This window comes from Pseudorasbora parva, chromosome 21, assembly GCF_024679245.1.
Source record: "Pseudorasbora parva isolate DD20220531a chromosome 21, ASM2467924v1, whole genome shotgun sequence".
NCBI lineage: Eukaryota > Metazoa > Chordata > Actinopteri > Cypriniformes > Gobionidae > Pseudorasbora > Pseudorasbora parva.
In genome coordinates, this window is record NC_090192.1 from 29903778 (window position 1) to 29924932 (window position 21155).

The 21155-nt window shown below is 38.5% G+C and overlaps 2 protein-coding genes and 1 long non-coding RNA gene across 3 annotated transcripts; 2 read left to right on the top strand and 1 right to left on the bottom strand.

The window, feature by feature from the left end:
• The first annotated feature begins 2926 nt into the window (after window positions 1-2926).
• On the top strand, window positions 2927-4605 carry nog3 (noggin 3). The gene has a single exon (XM_067429621.1). The coding sequence runs from the start codon at window positions 3423-3425 to the stop codon at window positions 4077-4079; it is 657 nt and encodes a 218-aa protein (XP_067285722.1). The 5' UTR covers window positions 2927-3422; the 3' UTR covers window positions 4080-4605.
• Window positions 4606-11044: 6439 nt separating this feature from the next.
• On the top strand, window positions 11045-16963 carry LOC137056324 (uncharacterized). The gene is made up of 3 exons (XR_010900298.1): window positions 11045-11178; window positions 16297-16422; window positions 16882-16963. It is a non-coding gene; the product is annotated as an uncharacterized lncRNA (long non-coding RNA).
• LOC137056321 (ectonucleotide pyrophosphatase/phosphodiesterase family member 7-like) lies at window positions 16059-19721 on the bottom strand. Its single transcript, XM_067430366.1, has 6 exons — window positions 19475-19721; window positions 17965-18110; window positions 17216-17848; window positions 16876-17119; window positions 16261-16384; window positions 16059-16173 (listed from the first exon to the last, which is right to left on the bottom strand). The coding sequence occupies exons 1-6, from the start codon at window positions 19719-19721 to the stop codon at window positions 16113-16115; spliced, it is 1455 nt and encodes a 484-aa protein (XP_067286467.1). The 3' UTR covers window positions 16059-16112.
• Window positions 19722-21155: the final 1434 nt, after the last annotated feature.

The window sequence follows — 21155 nt, forward strand, 5'->3', positions numbered from 1 at the left end:
TATATATATATATATATATATAATTTAATTATTTCACAACATATATTTCCATTATTTTTGGCTATAGATGTGTTTAATTATTTTTTTTTAAATAAATTGATATGAAGCTTGATTTACAATGTTAAGAATTTAGACAAATATGTCATTAAATGTTATCTTATATATGTTGAATACAGATTTAAAAATGCTAAATATCTATATTTTATTACAAAATAATATTTTATAACATTTATATTTTAATGATTTTTTTGTTATAGATATGTTGATATGTTTATAAACTGATATGAAGCTTGGCTTGCAACGTTAACAATTTCAACAACCGGCAGGCCAATAGACAGAGACAGACAGAGTGTGTATGTTTGTATTTAAAACTGAACTGAGCGCATGTTAGCTGCAGTGAAACCGTAACTTTCAAATGGACCGTTCAAATTGCTCTCTTGTTAGATCATCAAAGGTCTTCACTGGGAACTAAACAAAAACAAATGACATTTTGATCTAGCTGGGTCATGAAAGATTCAGGAATATTTTGACCTCGAGCTGGGAGGCCTTCTGATCCGTCATTAAGATTAAGTGAACTTCAGAGTCGACCAGACATTGATGGTCATGGAGGCGCGACTGGCCTTTGCCCAGATATTTCACGAAAATCAAAGGACAGATATGCCTCCAGATGATTTGAAACACGTGGATCTTGTGGATGTGTGTGTATGTTGGAAACGAGCTCGAATCGGTGCGAACAGTGCTATCAAGGAGATGATGTGATTATTAAGTCCAGGATGACGCAATGTTCTCAATTCACAGCTAAAATTGACAGCCTGTTTGAATATGGCCTCTAATCCACTGTGCTATTTGCCTCAACACACACTTCCATGGTAACCACTGGAACACAGTTAAACAGTCATTGGTACGAATTACAAGACAGAATGAAGGAATCCACGAAAGTATAACAGCATACATCAACCGAGCTGCAGTTCACAGGTTAAGACACTTATTATGAGTGACATTTAATACTAAACAGTATGGCGTCTGTTCATCACAAATGCATTAATCAGTTTTATGTTCATATAGAGGACTCTGGAAAACAGCATAGCTCTTTATTTGGCTCTGAGAAATGTCTTTGTTCAGCGAGAGACCGTGCTGGTCCTGCGTTCTGTAATTCTAGCCGGAGGATAGGCCATTTTCAAGGGCCACGGATTCCTTCATCACTACAGTTGGTTGGCAAGCTTATCTCAAAAACATCATTTCAACCCACTTCCTTTCTTTTAAATAAGAACTTGCATTCTACTGGCGCCGGACACTTGCTGACACAGGAGCAATTCAGAAAATTGCTCCAAGGTCAATTTAAACGTTAAAGAGGAGCACAGGAATATCATAGGAGATGTGGGACTCTTCTGGGATATGAATGCAACCTTGTCATTCGAAGAGAAGCCAAAAAAAGCCAAGACAGTGGCACCCATTGATTTTATTTTGGAAAGCATTTCAGAGTAGCTGATAGGCTATCAACTGATAGTGAATTAAACTGAAACGCAATGTACATGCATTCACTATTTTTATAAAACATGATAAATAATTATTAAATTCTTCTTTTGTTACACTTATTTTGTCGACATCATTTACAAAAATTACTTGAATGCATATAATGTGTCCTGAAATAGTTTTTCCATCTTATATTAAAAGATTGTTTTGTCTGCCTTAAAGGGATAGTTCACCAAAAATGAACCTACGGTGCAGGTTCGACGCAGAAGTATAAATCAGCCTTAACTCATGCCGCGTTCCAAGCAACCCGTAACCCATGTTTTTCCAGCGTTATACCAGTGAAAGTCCCTCAAAATAAGCAAGGAGTAAGCACATTTGGCTGTAGAAATTATTGTAAATGAGCATAAGCCCTGTACGGTCCGCCATTATTTTGTTTACAGCAACCACAATTCCTTACACTCAGGCAGTTTGGCGTGACTTTGCCTGGAACGCTACAAAGTCGTGAGTCGTGGTGTGAAGTTGTAACTTACGGGCTCAAAAACCTGCCTGGAACGCAACATCAATCGTCTTGCAATCACGTCATCTCTACAGGACTACAGCTGATTGGTTCCTGCTTTATCAGTAGCCAATGAGCTCACTGCTTTACCTTCAAATACCGGTCAGCATTTGCTGTAGCAGACGCAGCGCGCTTTCAGAAACCACCCACCTTCCCCAGCTCCACCTGTATATTTTAAATCATTTATTATTATTTATTTTTAAAATGAAACACCGAAGAAGTTTGTTTAAATTATTCATATTTTGATGGCTTGCATGGAAGCCATCAAAATAAATGGAATAATCTATATATTCATGCCTCAAAAATAATTGCATGTTAGTTTAAAAAACTGTTAAACTTGAAAAATATGTTTAAAACTTGACTATTTGATTGTGTGCACTCCAAGGTGCAAGATAATTATTTGAATGCATTTTACTTGACAGTTACTCTAAATGTTTAAATTGGAATAATATTTGTAGAAAATTGTATAAACGTTTTTCAAAAATGTGTAAAAGCAACAATGACTACAAAGATAACATTTGGAAGGGCTTGTTTTAAGCTAGATTTAAAGTAAAATAGTCTCTCTCTCCTTTTAACTTTGTTAGTCATTGACTATTAATACGGATACACAAAAAGGATTATGTGAGATATATTTATACTTACAATATAAGTATACATTTTATATAAGAACAATTATATAACTTAAAGAAATGATAATGAATGAATTTCACACAGATCCTAAAGTCCTCGCTGCTGCCATTCGTTTTTTGACATGTCACGCATGTGCGTGCGCACCGGCAGAGGGCGACCAACGATAGACAGCCCTCCGGACCCCCTTACACACCCCCACCCCACCCCCATACCCCTCTCCCGGTCCATCCCACCCCTCCCCTCCCTAAGTAGAAGGAGGTGTCGTGGAGCTCTGGCAACAGACCCACAATTGAGAATGAGTCTTTGGGTTCTATCGCGACCCGCGAGAATAAATCAGACGAGCCAGGTGATTCTCAGTTCGGCGCACATCACCAGAAACCATGCGGATTCTCCTCAGACACCAGGACTCCGGATTCAGACGCGAGGATCCCGCGAGATCAAAGAGGAGACCGGCTCCGGCTGAAAACGCCTGATGCTGTCATGAGCCCTTCTGCTGATGGGAACCTGTGCGTAAAAGCGAAACGAGACGCGCGGCATGACCCCAAAGTAGATACTGACACAGCGTCCTTGGATATCCGATCACATTTACGCACGAAGTGGCATCGAGGGTAGTGCCGTTTGAACTGAGCGAACACTTTCTAGGGATATCACTCGTGGATAGGCACCGCGCGCGCTGGAGACTGCGCGCTCACGGCTCGCCAAAAACTCAAGCGAACACTCAAGCGCGCGGATTAAACGAGCATCCGACACCCACAGTTGAAAGATGGATAGCGTGTCGTATTTTCTGACTACATACGTGCTCATTTTCTCCCTCGGATTCAGGATAGAAGAAGGGATGTGCCAACATTACTACCTCCTCCGTCCCATTCCCAGTGACAGTCTGCCTGTAGTGGTACTCAAGGAGGACCCGGATCCCATACTGGACCCTAAGGAGCAGGATCTGAACGAGACTGAACTCAGAGCCATACTTGGCAGTAAATTCGATCAGAACTTCATGTCCATCAGCCCACCAGAGGACGACCTGAACGAGTCGGAGCTCATGAAACAGCGTCCCACCGGCACCATGCCCAAAGAAATCAAAGCTATGGAGTTTGAGATCCAGCATGGGAAGAAACACAAGCCCAGTAAGAAACTCAGAAGAAGGCTTCAGCTGTGGCTGTGGACTTATGCCTTCTGTCCGGTGGTGCACACATGGCAGGACCTGGGGAGCCGTTTCTGGCCCCGCTATGTGAAGGTGGGCAGCTGCTACAATAAAAGGTCTTGTTCGGTTCCAGAAGGGATGGTTTGCAAACCTGCCAAATCCAGCCATTTTACGGTTTTGCGATGGAGGTGCATGGATAAGAAGGGTGGGCTCAAATGTGCCTGGATACCAGTTCAGTACCCCATTATATCAGAGTGCAAATGCTCCTGCCCGAACTGAAATAAGCTCCTTGCTCCTTCTCACATGCACTGTCCAGTGTAGGAATGTATATTTGATGTATATGTGGTGCCATTTTAGGTTACACTTTACATTGGTCTTCATGTTACTGTGTAATTTCATACAGAAGTACTGAGTGATGCTGATGAAACTTTAACATGTGATTCTTTTGTGGAGCTGCTTGGTATTATAGTCATTATAGTAAATAATTATAGTAATGTGTCTAACATGGACACTGTAATGTAAAGTGGTGCCTGATTCATTTGTAAAAAACAAAAAAGGTCAGTATTTGCCTATAATATCCAGTGTCTACTGTAACTTTGGTTGTAATGTAACTTTATACATATTTATGTCAAAGAACATTTCGCATTCAACGTGCGTTTATTGAAGGAATTCCAAGCTTTTTCCATTATTCGGAAAAAAAATACTTTATACACCTCAGACAGGAGAATATAGATTACAGTCTCGGTGTGCTGTAAATATAAGGGGAATGGAAAATAACTGCTCATGTAAATTAAAATAAACTATTTATTCTTTATGTCCATGTAGTCAGAATGCATTTAAAATAAACCACTAAAAATGTTTGTGAACTGTTTTTTTTTTGGTGCTTATTTTACTTGTACACATACGCTCTACTTAACATGCACTGCATGCAGTAATACTCACCAGTTGCTATTTATAAAGCCCTGACGCTAATTGAAGTGATATTATTTTAATTTGACTTATGAAGTCAAAGTCTGGATCGTAATGGACAATTGGTGATTCGTATTCCTCGGAGGGAGTGGATCAGTTACTTTGTTTTTTTCCCTCCGAGACGCCATTCCGTCCTCAGACAGTCTGAAGGGTCTTTGTAAAAGGATTAAAAGTTAAAGACCTTCATTTTCAGATTCTTTCATTTAATCTGTGTGGCGCCTGAAACACATGCTGGATGGATGATCACATGTAAAAACATTCTCTGCTCTGTCTGCTGCCTAAAGTCTATTGGCATGAAAAGAACAACTTGACCTCGCAAAGGAATGAAGATACTGAAGTTCCACTCTGTTCGATTCATTTTGCCACATAGATAGCTTTGACGTTTTTTGCACTATTTTACACTGCAGCATTTCATAAAAGAGTGGCGACATTTTACGCAGAGTAAAACATCATTTTAGATGAGCAAAGACACAACAGGGATCGGATGCATGTATAAACTACCACAGAACAGTCAATACACCACTTTAAATCCAAAATGAACCGTTCTCTCATGCCTAAAGAGTGAATCATGCTTTTGTTACATAGATTTTCACTTAATCCACCAGTACATTGTCCAGCATCACTTGGTTTTGCACAGTAAGGAGGTTTTACGTGAAGGAACATGATGTCTTTCTCAGCTCAATATACCATAATAAAAACAGTGTCTGGCCCTCCAGCTTTCCAATAAACTCAGTAAGATTATGGACCCTTCACTCCACTCTACTTAACAAGAAATGCTGTGTGCCAATGTTTTTCTTTCTTTCTTTCTACACGATGCATATTTTCACACAGTGATAACTGGGCAGCATCATGTTCGATTTTCAACACCGGCTTAATGTACCTCAATCTGCAACCTTCAAAACCTAAACACTCATAGATGCTCTGAATTATCCAATTTCATCGCTCTCAGGGCATCACATCCCTGGAGACACGACTGGAAACTTCATCTCGCTTACCAACATGCCACCCAAGTTCTGGAGTCCATCCAGTATCACTAACAATCAGGTGTGAGGAACAGTTGCCCCCTTACATGCTGCACCCTTCCCGTGATGAAAGCCAGTCTGGCCACCCAGGCGCTCTCTCTAACCATGACAGAGCGGGAAAACCACCAGTCATTAAATGTTCAGATAGTTTTTTTGCACAGACACTCCCTTGAAGAGAAAAGCCTCTCATTGGCCGAAACCTTGTGCGTGTTTTCTGGCAACTTCACCAAATAGTTGGCGAGCAGAGGATGGAGGAAACCCAAACCAAAGTAACATGGGGACTTGAGTAGGTTTGTGGGCAATACCAATAGGCTGGAAACTCCTTACTGATAGAGGTCCAGTAGCACTCACGAATACACTCACCTAAAGGATTATTAGGAACACCAGTTCAATTTCTCATTAATGCAATTATCTAATCAACCAATCACATGGCAGTTGCTTCAATACTTTTAGGGGTGTGGTCCTGGTCAAGACAATCTCCTGAACTCCAAACTGAATGTCAGAATGGGAAAGAAAGATGGCAGATGGGCCGGTCTGAGTATTTCACAATCTGCTCAGTTACTGGGATTTTCACACACAACCATTTCTAGGGTTTACAAAGAATGGTGTGAAAATGGAAAACCATCCATTATGCGGCAGTCCTGTGGGCGAAAATGCCTTGTTGATGCTAGAGGTCAGAGGAGAATGGTCCGACTGATTCAAGCTGATAGAAGAGCAACTTTGACTGAAATAACAACTTGTTACAATCGAGGTAAGCAACAAAGCATTTCTGAAGCCACAACATGCTTGGGCTACAACAGCAGAAGACCCCACCGGGTACCACTCATCGCCACTACAAATAGGAAAAAGAGGCTGCAATTTGCACGAGCTCACCAAAATTGGACCGTTGAAGACTTGAAAAATGTTGCCTGGTCTGATGAGTCTCGATTTCTGTTGAGATTTTCAGATGGTAGAGTCAGAATTTGGTGTAAACAGAATGAGAGCATGGATCCATCATGCCTTGTTACCACTGTGCAGGCTGGTGGTGGTGGTGTAATGGTGTGGGGGATGTTTTCTTGGCACACTTTAGGCCCCTTACTGGCAATTGGGCATCGTTTAAATGCCACAGCCTACCTGAGCATTGTTTCTGACAATGTCCATCCCTTTATGACCACCATATCCCCATCCTCTGATGGCTACTTCCAGCAGGATAATGCACCATGTCACAAAGCTCGAATCATTTCAAATTGGTTTCTTGAACATGACAGTGAGTTCACTGTACTAAAATTGCCCCCACAGTCACCAGATCTCAACCCAATAGAGCATCTTTGGGATGTGGTGGAACGGGAGCTCCGTGCCCTGGATGTGCATCCCACAAATCTCCATCAACTGCAAGATGCTATCCTATCAATATGGGCAAACATTTCTAAAGAATGCTTTCAGCACCTTGTTGAATCAATGCCACGTAGAATTAAGGCAGTTGTAAAGGCGAAAGGGGGTCAAACACAGTATTAGTATGGTGTTCCTAATAATCATTTAGGTGAGTGTAAATGACTGACAGATATTTACATAATTATTCAAAGTTTAAAGTTCATACAATCACCATCCTTTAACTGAATATATATATATATATATTGATATGCAGTATTTTGGCTAAATGTGAAAATGTATACGGTGATGAAATTTATGTAAGGTAACACTTTACTAGTTTAGATTCCAGTTCTGCCAGAAAGACTCGGGAGAATAAATACTGTGACAATTATCCATTTATTAACAACCCAGCAAGCAATAAAGTACTTTGGCATAGGCCCCCGTCCGTAGCTCGCAATCAGAGGGTATGGAGACTGAAGACGAAGGCAGAGGTGCAGGTAGATGCTATGTGTCAAAGTAACATCCACATGGATGGCAGGACCAAATTTTCCAGCAGAACATTGCCCAAAGCATCACATTGCCTTCTCCAGCTTTACTTCTTCTTCCATAGTGCATCCTGGTGCCATGTGTTCCCCAGGTAAGCGACGTACACGCACCCAGCCATCCACGTTATGAAAAAGAGAATGTGATTCATCAGACCAGGCCACCTTCTTTCATTTGTCATGGTCCAGTTCTGATGCTCACGTGCCCACTATTGGCACTTTCGGCAGTGGACAGGGGTCAGCATGGGCACCCTGACTAGTCTGTGGCTATGCAGCCCCATACACAACAAACCGCAATGCACTGTGTATTCTGACACCTTTCTATCAGAACCAGCATTAACTTCTTGAGCAATTTGAGCTACAGTAGCTTGCCTGTTTGATCAGACCACATGTACCAGCCTTCGCTCTCCCCGTGCATCAATGAGCCTTGGCCGCCCATGACCCTGTCACCAGTTCACTGCTGTTCCTTCCTTGGACCACTTTTGATAGATACTGAGTCTGAACACTGCAGACCGGGAACACCCCACAAGAGCTGCAGTTTTGGAGATGCTCTGATCCAGTTTTCTAGACACAATTTGTCAAACTCACTCAAATCCTTACAATTGCTCATATATATATATATATATATATATATATATATATATATATATATATATATATATATATATATATATATATATATATATATATATATATATATATATATATATATATATATATATATATATATATATGAATGAACATTCCCAAATCATGTGTATAAAATGGAACATGAAGCATTTTGGGTAATCATCTCAAACACATGGACCCCATATCTTTTCTATACATATATGTTTTTATTTTTGGAGCCTATGGTGTGAAGTCCCATTAGCTTTTGTTTGTGTTCACTGTTAGAGACATTTACTTCTCTACTTTCAAAGCTGAACAAAACGAGTTTCCAAAAACACTGAATCAGCCTCCAACTGTGAAAGCACATTGAGAAATGATGTTGTTTTCAACATTGCCATTGAAATGTGTCAGTCAACATTTCTCATATTTTATGAGAGTGTGACATTCAAAAACAACATGTGGTAAAACTCTTTATTATAGCTTACATTTACAGTTATGCAAATTATGTCAGGAAGAGACATGCCACGAATCAAAATAACCCAGAAGCTGGTGTCTGTTACTGCTCTGCTACAAGAAAATTCACTTCATTATACATTTGTTTCTCTCTTTAAACCTCAATAGCATTAATAAAACGCTGTTGTTAGATACATTTGAAAACGGCCAGATTCTATCGAGGTATCTGAGTGTGCTCTCAGTGATATCACCGAGAAAAAGGTCAGTGTGATCCCATGTTCATAGCAGAGATCATAGCGATGAGGGTCAGGGGGATGATTGCATGTCAGATGTTGGAAGATCAGAGCTATATTTGCAGACGTGCAGATTCAAGCTGACTTTGAAGTATAAGAGAGTCGGTACCAGATATGATTAAAGAACGTCTGCTCATTAATGAGAGGGGAACTTCAATGCGCAATCACTCGGTCCACAAATTGACCAAATCCAAAAAGATTAAAAAGCGTGCAGTTGGAAGTTCACAATCATCTTTGATTTGTATAGGTTTTTTTGTTTCAATGTCTGGCAACCGGCTTGAATATTCCGGTTTCCTACACTGCGAAAAGACAAAAAAATCACTTTGAATCTGACAGCTGCATTTTAATTCAAGGTTGACAGATAGAAATGCATTAAACACATTCAGCCTTCAGTTTGAGCTCAAGATCTCTTCTCCCCCTCCAAAAACACTACACAAATAAGAGGGATGGCAAATACTTGACTCATCTGAGGTTTAATCAAACCGCAAGCTTCATCTCCCTTTTGTTCCTCCTTGCTTTTTTCCTTAAGAAATTGGCAGCATAACCCTATAATTTCCCCCCAATCGCCAGGCCAATGTGGGCTCGGTGCCATCGTTCCACCCATTGCTGTCTATATTGTAAAGAACGGGCTCGTTCCCGTAGCACAGGCAGGATCTTTTTTTCTGTATTCATAACGCTTAGAACAAACATTTTTAATCCTTTACTGAAAGACAGATCTCTGTGTACGTATGCAGTTGCCACCCGTATGCTTCGTTCTCAATATTTTCAGGTCTAGATCAGGTTCCTCCATTCGAAATTTCACAGTGCTGTCATGCAACAGATATTTAGAGGAGATTAGATGAATGTATGGAGGTTTATGTCGTAATGAGGTGGAACAGATCACCTTCAGTCCGTGTGGAAACAGTATTTTGTTTGTGTTCAAGCTAATTAACATCATGGAAGCTCATCAAGAGCTCAGCAACTAAGCCACCAGGGAAATCTGTGGCAAACAGAACGACCAAGGCCCAAAATCTCAGCCTTCCCTGTCCAGAACAATTACTCAGATAATTTAGAAGTTGGATTGAGAGGTGTTTTGGATGGCGGCACTGACACGGTCCGAAGTAGGAACTATTTTTCCTGCATTGATCCTCTATGTAAAAGTGGAATCCATCACGTATCTGCCTGTGGCTGTTTGAAGGAGGCTGGACTATGTTGAAAGTATTGGCAAAGCTGATCCATAATAAATGCACCCAGCAGACTGTGGCGCCACTCTTGCGTGTGCCTCTGCATATGAGCATTGCTGTGTGTGTGTGTGTTGGGTGAGTTTGTGAGACAGCATGTGAGTGCATGTATTTGTGTCTGTATATGTAATGGAAACAAAGTTTATAATTCCTCTTGAATGATAGCCCCACTATTTATTTCCAAATGCAGGCTCAGGACTGAAAAGTTATGGATCACAGCCTTTCTTAACATGAGGAGCGGTGTAACAGAAGATGTGGATAGTTGTAAAGAATACTGGCATTAAATGTCTGTGCTGCATTTTCCAAAGTAAACGAGTCGTGTTTTTGATGGATCGAGGCGGCAGGACATTTGCTAATCCAGTTTTCTAAATTAATTCCTCTTTTATTCTTTTTCTTGTGTTTTACCGCCAGACTAAACAAATATGTAGCAATGGTTTATCTAATTGTTTTAGAATCTGTCAGTCTGAACTATTACAGAGGCTTGACTTATTCAGTGAACATACTGACTTCATCCACTGTATTAATATATTAGTATTAAGACAAGGCATAGAAGAACTGCACTTGCTTAGGACTTTCATATCATATATTTAACAAAACGATCAAACATGTTTTTAGCAACATTAATTGTCTTCTAAGCCTGTATCCAATCCAGAGGGGGACAATTAGAATCGCTTGGATGATTATTTGATCAGTGCCATTGAACCATAAGGCAAGACATTTCCAGCATCCTCTGTATGTATGCCAAGCACGATGCGCCCCCTAGTGGTCTATTAAGAACACAAATTAATTAAATACATCCATGGACAGGTCGGACACCGTACAACTATCTAAGTCTAATCGCTAACTTGCTTTATACCACTTAGAACAAGTAGGCCTATTTGACTGAGAGGAGATTCAGCATCTTCCACATCCACAAACAGGTGATTATTCAATTTATGGCATTTAGAATTAAAAAAACGGACAATACCACCGTGTTAACAAAAACACGTAGGCCTGCTTCATTGACACTCCCTTTCCCTTATTCCACCTGGAACACTGAATTGGGCCGAGACTAATCGTAGTATTTACTTCATATTGCTGTCATTTATTTGACAAGATCAAACTGCTGTCGCTTAAAGAGAATACGGACTATAAGAAGATAACCTATATAATGCCGCCAAAACCGTAATTATTTATCAGCGCAAAAAATGCAGCGTAATTGCGTTGCATATGAGGAAGCAACGGCGCAGTAAACCAGATTCCATAGCTAGACTCTGCTAGAGGCGTGAAAAAAATAGTTGTGAGATGTGACTTATTGACTCAAGACGGTTATTTGAGTCACAACACGTGTAAGCTACATGGATGGGACAAACAAATAGGAATATATGATGTGTCCTGGGAATTGAATGTTGGAACTGTGATTGCTTAGACTGTCACTCACTGTACCACTGAAGTCTGCCACTGTATCAGACTGTTTTCCTTCCTGAAAAGTGAGTTAGAAAAGCAACTTTTCATGGTTAGTTTCAATTTCCAAATCCTTAAAGGTATAGTTCACCCCCCCCCCCCCCCCCCCAAAAAAAAAATGAAAATGAACCCATGATTTACTCACCCTTAAGCCATAAGTGTATTGGACATTCTTCTTTCAGATGAATACAATCAGAGTTATATTAAAATATGTTCTGGCTCTTCCAAGCTTTACAATGGCAGTGAATGGCAGCCTAAAATAGTGTATTTTATAATCTATTATAAAAGTAATCCACACGGCCCCGGGGGATTAATAAAGCCCGTCTGAAGCGACTGCTGAGTTTGTGTAAGAAAAATATCCCCATTTAACACATTCTAGCTTCCTGCGGACCAGCTTCTGCATTCAACTTGCGAAAAACGCATAACTTGCAACTGACTTTGGACGTAGCGCTAAAAAGCGAAACTGGCGCGATGATGTCGTCGGACGTAGCGCAAGCATTTTGAAACCCGCGAGGTGTTACATTTTATTAGTACATTTTTATGGTAGGCGGTCTGCCAGAAGCTATATATTACTTTATAATGTATTAAATAGGGATATTTTTCTTACACAAACCCATCGATTCTCTTCAGAAGGCCTTTATTACCCCTTGCATCTGTGTTGAGTACGTTTATAATGGATGGATGGATGCACTTTTTTGGTCTTCAAATTTTGGACTGCTATTCACTGCCATTATAAAGGTTGGAAGAGCCAGGATATTTTTTTATATATATATATATATAACTCTGAATGTATTTGTCTGAAAGAAGAATGTCATATACACCTAGGATGGCTTGAGGGTAAGTCATGGGCTAATTTTTATTTTGGGTGAGCTATCCCTTTAAGTTTGTAATTGTTACTCTTTCGCCTTGTTGACCAAGTGGTCATAGGCCTTTGAGCATGTGGCCTAACTCTTAAATCAAAAAACCAAAATCTCTTCTCTGATGATGATTTTTTTTGTTGGTGCGAGGGCAGGACAACCTGTCACTTACATGAGATCACAGCATAGCAAACCACAATGATCTAATCAATCCATGATGGGGAAAATAAAGGCCTGCCTCAGATATACATCACAATATAGGGAAGAAAAAATGATCACAACTTCTGTTTCATTCCGACTATAATTTGTGCTAATCTAAAGTTAATTTGTGCTTTAGATATTCACACTCAGATTTGACTCTTATAATATACGTGATAATCCATAAGATTTTGATTTAACCTTCCAATTTTATAATAATGTCACATAGAAAGACGTCATTTATTTTTGCATTGCAAAAAGCATCTTGCACATAAGTGCCATATTGCACACCTCACTGCTCGCACAAACACATAAAACCAAACCATAGCTGACACAGACGAATGGCAGCTTTTGTGTTCGGCCGCTTTGTGAAAACGATTCTGAAGCGTCTATCCATCAAAGTACGAATGACAGATTTATGGCTTTACTGTTGAGACCATTTCCCTCTTTACATAGATATTACCTCCTAAATCTTGCAGCTATATTAGAGTTATTCAACCTGGCAGGCATGAAAGCATGAGGCAAGCATTGGAGGAGAGACCTGCACCCACATGCTGGCACGGGGAGAAGTTATCATGGATTAACGCCTTGTTTCAGCTCAAAGGAATGCCTCATCAGGACTGCCTGGGCGGGATTGTAGGAGCAGGCGAGTGAGGAGATGGAGGTGTTGAGTCAGTGTTTCCATGGCGGCGCTGGAGAAGAAAGCACGGCGCGCTCTCTGTGCAGTGACACCTCATTGACAGGTATGTCAGAGAGGTGTGCTGGTGTCCAGAGCCGGGCGGCCGTACCACAGGGCTTGTCAGAGTAAATCTGTCGTCGCAAGCCCCTACGAGGTCTCACCAGAGTGCGAGGCGACACGGTTCTTGTCCGCCCCCGCGAGACAAGGCCGCGGGAAGAAGTGGCGTTTGACCAAGACCACCAGTGCATCTTGGCCGGTTCTTGTGAAATATTTTAAATGGTTTCAAACCTCATCCACTGGGAGCTGCAGAGCGTTTTATTGCATGGACCACTATAAAAAGGCTCTATATTTGAATTTCAATTCATATGACTGGTCAAATTAATATAAGATGACGATTTTTTTGTATATTCTACCTGTTCAGAGGAATAAAGGTGGCGCACAAAAACCAATACTCTATGAACCTGAAATAGCCCTGGAGAAAATAGTCCACATGATCCTCTTGATACTCTGCTCTGCATTCCCCTCAGCTCAGCACGTTTGTTAAGCCTCAGATGTAAACATGCTTGTTTCCCGGCTCAACTGTTCTTCTCAGTGCTGAACGTCGCAGACATGTGCGTAGTCGGAGGGAGAAAGAGAAAATCCACTCAGAAGAATGTGGCTGTTTGACATGTGCTCTCACAGCTAATAATGGATGAGAGCAGAGAATATTAGAGTGGCCCGGTTAGGAGCTGACATGTTGTGATAGAATAAAAGTGCTATGTAGGTCTTCAGAGGGAAATTCCCAAGTGTTTACACTATGACCATCCAAAACGACAGTCATAACAAGGTCTCGACGGGAAGCATAGCAGTTAACACTAGTCTCCTATCTGTTGTTACTGACGGATACAAAACTGGGCGACGTTTAAAAGGGTGCAGTGAATGACTATACTGACTGAAAGGAATATTACAGGTTCAATATGAGCTCAATCGAGAGCATTTGTGACAATGTTAATTACTACAAAAAGTAATTTCGGCTTGTTTCTTTAAAAAGGCAAAATATGATTAATGTGAAGTGCTTTTACAATTGAATTAAATGGGGCCAATTTTTTAAGGCTTTCCTTTTAAAGCAGGAATGGGTTGCATTTATTATATACATATATATATATAATTTATAATATAATTTTTTTACATCTTGCATTAATTTACAATAAGGCCCCATTAGTTAATGCAAAAACTAACGATAAGGCAATAAATTTGTATTTATTAATCTTTGTTAATGTACCTTTAACTATTTTTCATTGTTCGTGTTAACTAATGTAGTAACTTAATGTTGGAACCTTATTATAAAGTATTACCACACAAACTGAGCTGTAAAGTTTCTTATCTTTTTTATGGTCGTTTTAGGGTTTCGTTGTTTAAGGTTTATTCGTAAAACAATTTATGTGATTATTTTATTATAATTTTTTTCTCTTACTAAAATCATGTTAACATGCATATTGTTTAAGTCTTGGTGCTATACTTCTACGAATTTACGAATTGGCTCCATTTCACTTCCATTGCAAGCTTCTTGTTTTAACTCCGATTTTTGAAAGAAAAGGAGGGACATGTCGACATGAATTTCTGTGGTAATCAACATTATGTCACAAGTGCTGTCAGCTGAGTTTAACTTGTAATATGCTTCAAACTAATTTGTCCACTGAGAGGCATCTCACTGTCTGTAGTGCACTAAACGTCTGCACTCAAGACTATGTTGCTTTAAAAATCTCCTGGAAGAGCATAAAGGATGATCTCTGCCGAGAGAGTGTGTGTCCTGCAACAGTAGTAGAGCGATAGACAAGAGACGAAGAGACAGAGAAATGTTATTGCACTGGAAGATGGATGGGAGTCTGGCGCGCGTGCCAGGGGGAGACTCCACATTTCCAGACTGGCTCTGTTCTGGCGGGTGACTGAGTGTGTGTACGTGTGTGTGTATGTGTGAGTGTGTTTGGAGTGGGCTACACTGCAGCACACTGTTCAAACTGTTTATGCATACCAGCCTGCTCTGAGTGCCTCTTTGTCATGAGCTGTTTACTTAAACTTATTTTGGGAAAATTCCACATGACTGGACGGGATTTCACCATAAATCATTGAATCTGCAGCTTTGTGTAATGATAACTTCTGTCAGTCATTTAGTCCTCATAAGCTCCTTTTCTGCTTTGTGTTTTTCCATAAGACCGACTGGCATTGTGCAGCCTATTGTGTGTGGCTAAAGGTAAATGTGTGTGTGTGTGTGTGTGCATGCAAGAGGATTGGAAAATTTCTCAGGAATTAAGTATATAATATGTAATTGTCATCATTAACAGTATTTCTTTGAATGCAGTTGGTTCACATACAGTCACTGTTTTGAGTTTGAAAAAACGTCACAATACTCTGATAGACATATCGACATGTTTTGCAGTTTGCTAATTTAAAAAATACATTTTTAATAGCAAATTATATCAGCATAACAGTATGAATAAAGGGTTAAAATATTCTTAAATATTTATTTTCTTCATATTTATACATTATTTAAACATTTCACAACATTCTAAAACCTTTAAAATAAAGGTTATGCTTAAATGAAAATAAATCCCTAGATGTTTAATGGGATCTTAGACTTTTGGACCTCACTATTATTAAAAGAAAAACAAGCAATTCCAGAATTAAGAGATTGATCCTCTTAGAAGGACGTTTGCTTGGAGTCAGCATTTTTCTGGTCGTCATCATCTGTGTCTTTTGCTCTGTTGGAGAGTGAAGGTTAATTAATACATTCGATTATCACAGAGAGGTAATGCTGAATGTAACACTGACTATTCTCTATCTCTTACCTCAGATTCCCTTTGCTTCTTTTATATCCGTTGTAGGATGTAACAATGACAAACACGATAAATAAAAATCCAGCTACAGCAGCAAGACCGGTGAACATGTTCTGAAGACTCGACCTGGGAGCATCTACAAGAGGAATAAAACAACAATTTGATTTATGACTTGTAAGTTATGTAATTTGAGATAAGATGCTGATAGAGCTGGTCCGTGTGTTAATAGTTCATACAGTGAAGGACAGGGTAAATCCTTGCAGGTTTTATATCCATTTGCTGACAGAGCGATATAATTTGATGGTATTGCTTGTTTGAATGTTGTAAGCATACATAAAATTTTATCAAGATACCTGATGATTACCATAAGTAAGTTGTCTTAAACTGTCCAGATAGTTAAGGACACAACAGAGATTGCGTTTGACATTTATATGCAGTTGATTATTTATACTGTTAATAATTTAAGGATCATATATTTGAGGAAATGTCTATATATATATATATATATATATATATATATATATATATATATATATATATATATATATATATATATATATATATATATATATATATAATATAAGCAAGTTTTTAAATTTTTTACATTTATTTTTTTATATTTGTCACCTCTAGAATCACATGACTCTCCGTTGGATATCAGCATGTGTCGGGTGTTATCCAGTGACCCGTCATTGACTTCAGGCTCTATACCCAGTAAGTGGCACATTAGAGGGTAAACGTTGACTGTCTCAAATGGTCCAACCAGCAAGTTTTTATGGAAAGCTGGTCCCACTGCCCGGAAGAAAGGCTTCATGTCCATGACTTCATTGTCATAGCCATGTTCCCCGTTATTGGTCTGGAATGAGTAGAACTGGAAGAGCATTTAGAACACAATATCACATATAATGTCATGTTTTCCATGTATTTATTACTCATTGTGTCTATTATTGGTGTTCCTCATGCTCACCCCATTGATGACATATCCTGGGTCTGCATAGAGAATGATGGGTAGGATACGAGGATGTTTGGCATAATGCAGTCGAGCAGGCATGTCTTCTTTCTTATAAACGTGGAGGTTTGGATGACCTCCTTTCAAGGCTTGATAAACCTTTTCAAGCATCCCTTCTTTGGGCAATAGCATCCCAAAAGGTCCATAATCTACCATGTGGAATTTGAGATCTCTCAAGGAGAATCCTGGGATGTCAGTAAGGACTATCTCTTTAACTTGCTGTCCTTTGAAAACGGTGCTCATTCCGTGGTCAGCTGTGATGATAATATTCAGATGGTCACTGAGCCCGTGCTTCTCAGCAGTTTCTCGTATGTAGCCCACAGTTCGGTCCACTTTCTTGACCGCCTCACGTCGCTCAGGTGAATCAGGTCCGTGCTTGTGACCGGTCTCATCTGGGTCGCCAAAATACAAAGTGACAAAGTCTAAGTCTTGGTCTTTAAACCACTGCCCCATGACCTTGTCCACTTTCTCTCTCCATGACGTCTCATTGGTGTGGTCATAAAACCTTGGTTCCACCTCCCTCACTTGTACTGTTTCTTTATGGTATTTGGCAGCAGTGCCGGGGAAGTGTAAAGATCCTGTTTTAAGACCCTATGAAAGGACACATTTAAAAATTAGTTTATATCTTATTTGATGGCAATGTAGCTAAAAAAGTGATATTGTGGTTTTTTTGGAGGTCTAAATTATGCAATTATGAAGAGATGTACCTGTCTTTGAGCCGTGATCCAAATGGGTAGACTGCCATTATCCCAGTATTCATCCACAAACTGCGTCATGTAGTATTGTTTCTTCTCCTGTGTGGTTGTGTTGAACCAATTGTTGTGAATCACACCATGGTTTTCAATGTACCTTCCTTGAAAAAAAGCATAGTTTTCAGTGTCACTCATTTCGTAAGTGTTCTGCTGAGACTTCCCCATGAATTTACATTTGAGTTTTGACATATATCCAAAGCAAGTTAACTTTACATTCAAAGTATATATGCTTTATCAGTTCATACATTCTCTGGGAATCAAACCCACGGACTTGACATTGCTAGTATTATTATTGTGAACTATATGGTGACCCTAATACTGTAAGTCCATTGTTCTTATTCTGTTTCTTAAAAAAAATGTAAGAAAAAAAAAAAAAAAAAAAAAAAAAAAAAAAAAAAAATATATATATATATATATATATATATATATATATATATATATATATATATATATATATATATATATATATATATATATATTATTTTATTTTATTTTATTTTATTTTATTATTATTTTTTTTGTCTTAAATTTTTTAAGAAACAGAATAAGAACAACGAATGGCCAGTGGATAAATATATATATAAAAAAATATATATATATAAAATATATGTGTATGTGTGTTACAATATTACAATAAGCTCTAATTTGTTAACATTAGTAATAATAGTAATAAAAATACAGTCATTAATTGTTAGTTCATGTTAGTTCAAAGTGCATTAACTAATATTAACACAATACAATTTATGATTTTAATAATGTATTACTAATTGTTGAAATTAACATGAACTAAGATCAATAATTGCCACATTGTTAATTCTTAGTTCATGTTAAAGTAGTTAACTAAAGAAACCTTAAGTGTTACAGAGTAATATACAAATATATACAAATATACATATCATGAATATTGTGATATAGAATATTGTGATTTTTATTACAGTTAAGAAATAAATGAAAGCTTACACACTACTGTTCAAACTCTTATCTCGTATGCTCTTATGATAACCAGGACTAAATACAAAAATACAATAGTAATATGTTTTTTCTATTTAAAATAACTTTTTTTCTATGTTAATATATTTTAAAATGTAATTAATTCCTATGATGGCAAAGCTGAATTTTCAGTACATCAGTTTCAGTGTCACATGGTCATTCTAATTTGCTGATTTAGTGCTCAAGAAACATTTCTTCTTATTATTAATGTTTATTATTCTGAACAATATTGTAATAAATTTTTTTAATTGAAAAGTTGAAAAGAACAGCATTTATTTGAAGATTTTGTTTTGTAACAATGTAAAACCTTTTACTTTCTCTTTTGACCAATTTAATGCATCCTTGGAGAATAAAAATATTAATTTTGTTTAAAAACAAAAACAAAAAGTATATATATTACTGACCCCAGTTTTAGGGACACTATATGAATTGCCTATTTAATTTAATTAGAGATGTTTTGTCTTTTACTGCTTACCAGATAACAGGGTGAAGTGTGTAGGACTAGTGATGGTCAGGAAAGGTGGAGTGACATATGCTGCTTTGACTCCTTCTTCAGCCATTTTGTCGAGGTTTGGGGTGTCCACATCTCGGTCGTAGTCCCACCTGAACCCATCAAAGCTGATCAGCAGTAGTTTGTTTCTGCCTGTGGTGCAGCGATCTCTGGCTGGAGCAGAGAGAGATGCAGGGAATATAAGCAGCAAAATACTTAGTGCCAATAACATGACAACTGTTCCACTACTCTTTTACACAGAATCAGATTTGATGAAACAATCTTGCTTTTCTCTTGATTGTCTGCTGGTTGTTCCTGAACTAATAGACTCCGCTTTTGACTGATCCTTTTGTTTGTGTTCTTTGCCATCCCATTCTGCACACTAAAGTTCACATTACAGATGTTTATGAGATGAATTACATGCTTATGCTTGCTATCTTATGTTATCTTATCAAGTGGCTTATCAGGAGTTATGGTACAAAAGCAATTATTTTCTATGTAACTAGGAACCTTTCTATGATTTACAACTCGCTGCTTGTATAAAAGGGGATACATGGGTTTTATATCAAGGCTGCGTTGTGTGACGGTAAAGATAAGCGTCTAACCAGACATTACACCTGCATTGCCTAACTGAGTTATTCATCTACGCTTGAGCAATTGGGTTGTGGAAAAAACCCTGAAGCATTTGGACTTTATCAGTCGAACAGTGCCTCAGACAGGAGAGCTACAGTGTAGTATGCAAGCCTTGTAAGGGCTGTTTCTTTACAAAAACTTGCACATAAGTTTGGAAGAAGAGTACTGTGATCCTCCAGTTGTTGACTAATTTCTCCTCTTAATTAACTTGGGAATCATCCCTGTTGAAGTGACAAGCAGAACTTACTTTGTTTTGCTCCCACTAGTGCAATTTCCTTGGCTAACCAGTTTCATCAGCCAGACTAGCTTGGACATTCATGCTGGTCTTTTCAGGAGTCAGGGGAATCCTGCATTCTACATCTTTAACCACAAGGTTATTTTATGTAAGTTATGTATGATCATTGAGAACATGAGGTATTTTCATTGTTTGTAACCACGCACTATTTATGCATATTCTTTAAGTTATTCAATTCTGAAATAATGGACACTTAAAATGTCCCAAAAATATGTGGCCTAAAGTAGTTTCATGTTCCTAAATTGTGGTTCAGATTTGCATAACAGTCTAAAGGAATTCTGCCCTTCTTTATGAAACTGGTGTGCTCTCTTGAGGTTATTGTGAAGCATTTTAATCATAGTTGAGGTCAAGACTGTTTGAGGCCATTCTCTTGTGGATTAACTCCAGTGCTTTTGGTCATTGTCCTGTTTCCTTCACTTAACTTTGAGTTCCAGTTAATAAGAGAGTCCCTGAACCATGATCATAGTAAAACCTAATTTGTTATATTCATCTGTTATCTGTTGTATTCATACCAAGATAAACAAGATAATGTAATTAAAGTTATGCTATTTCGCAAGTTATGCGGATTTTGTTATGTTGATGTCTACCGATAATTCTGGCATAAAAATTATACATGGCTCTTTGAAATGAGGTTTGAGTTTATAAATATTTTATTTACTGATAGTACTGCATTCCTGTGTCATTTCATTGTGCTGTTGCATATGTGGCTGCATCTTTAAATATTCACAATAATACTAT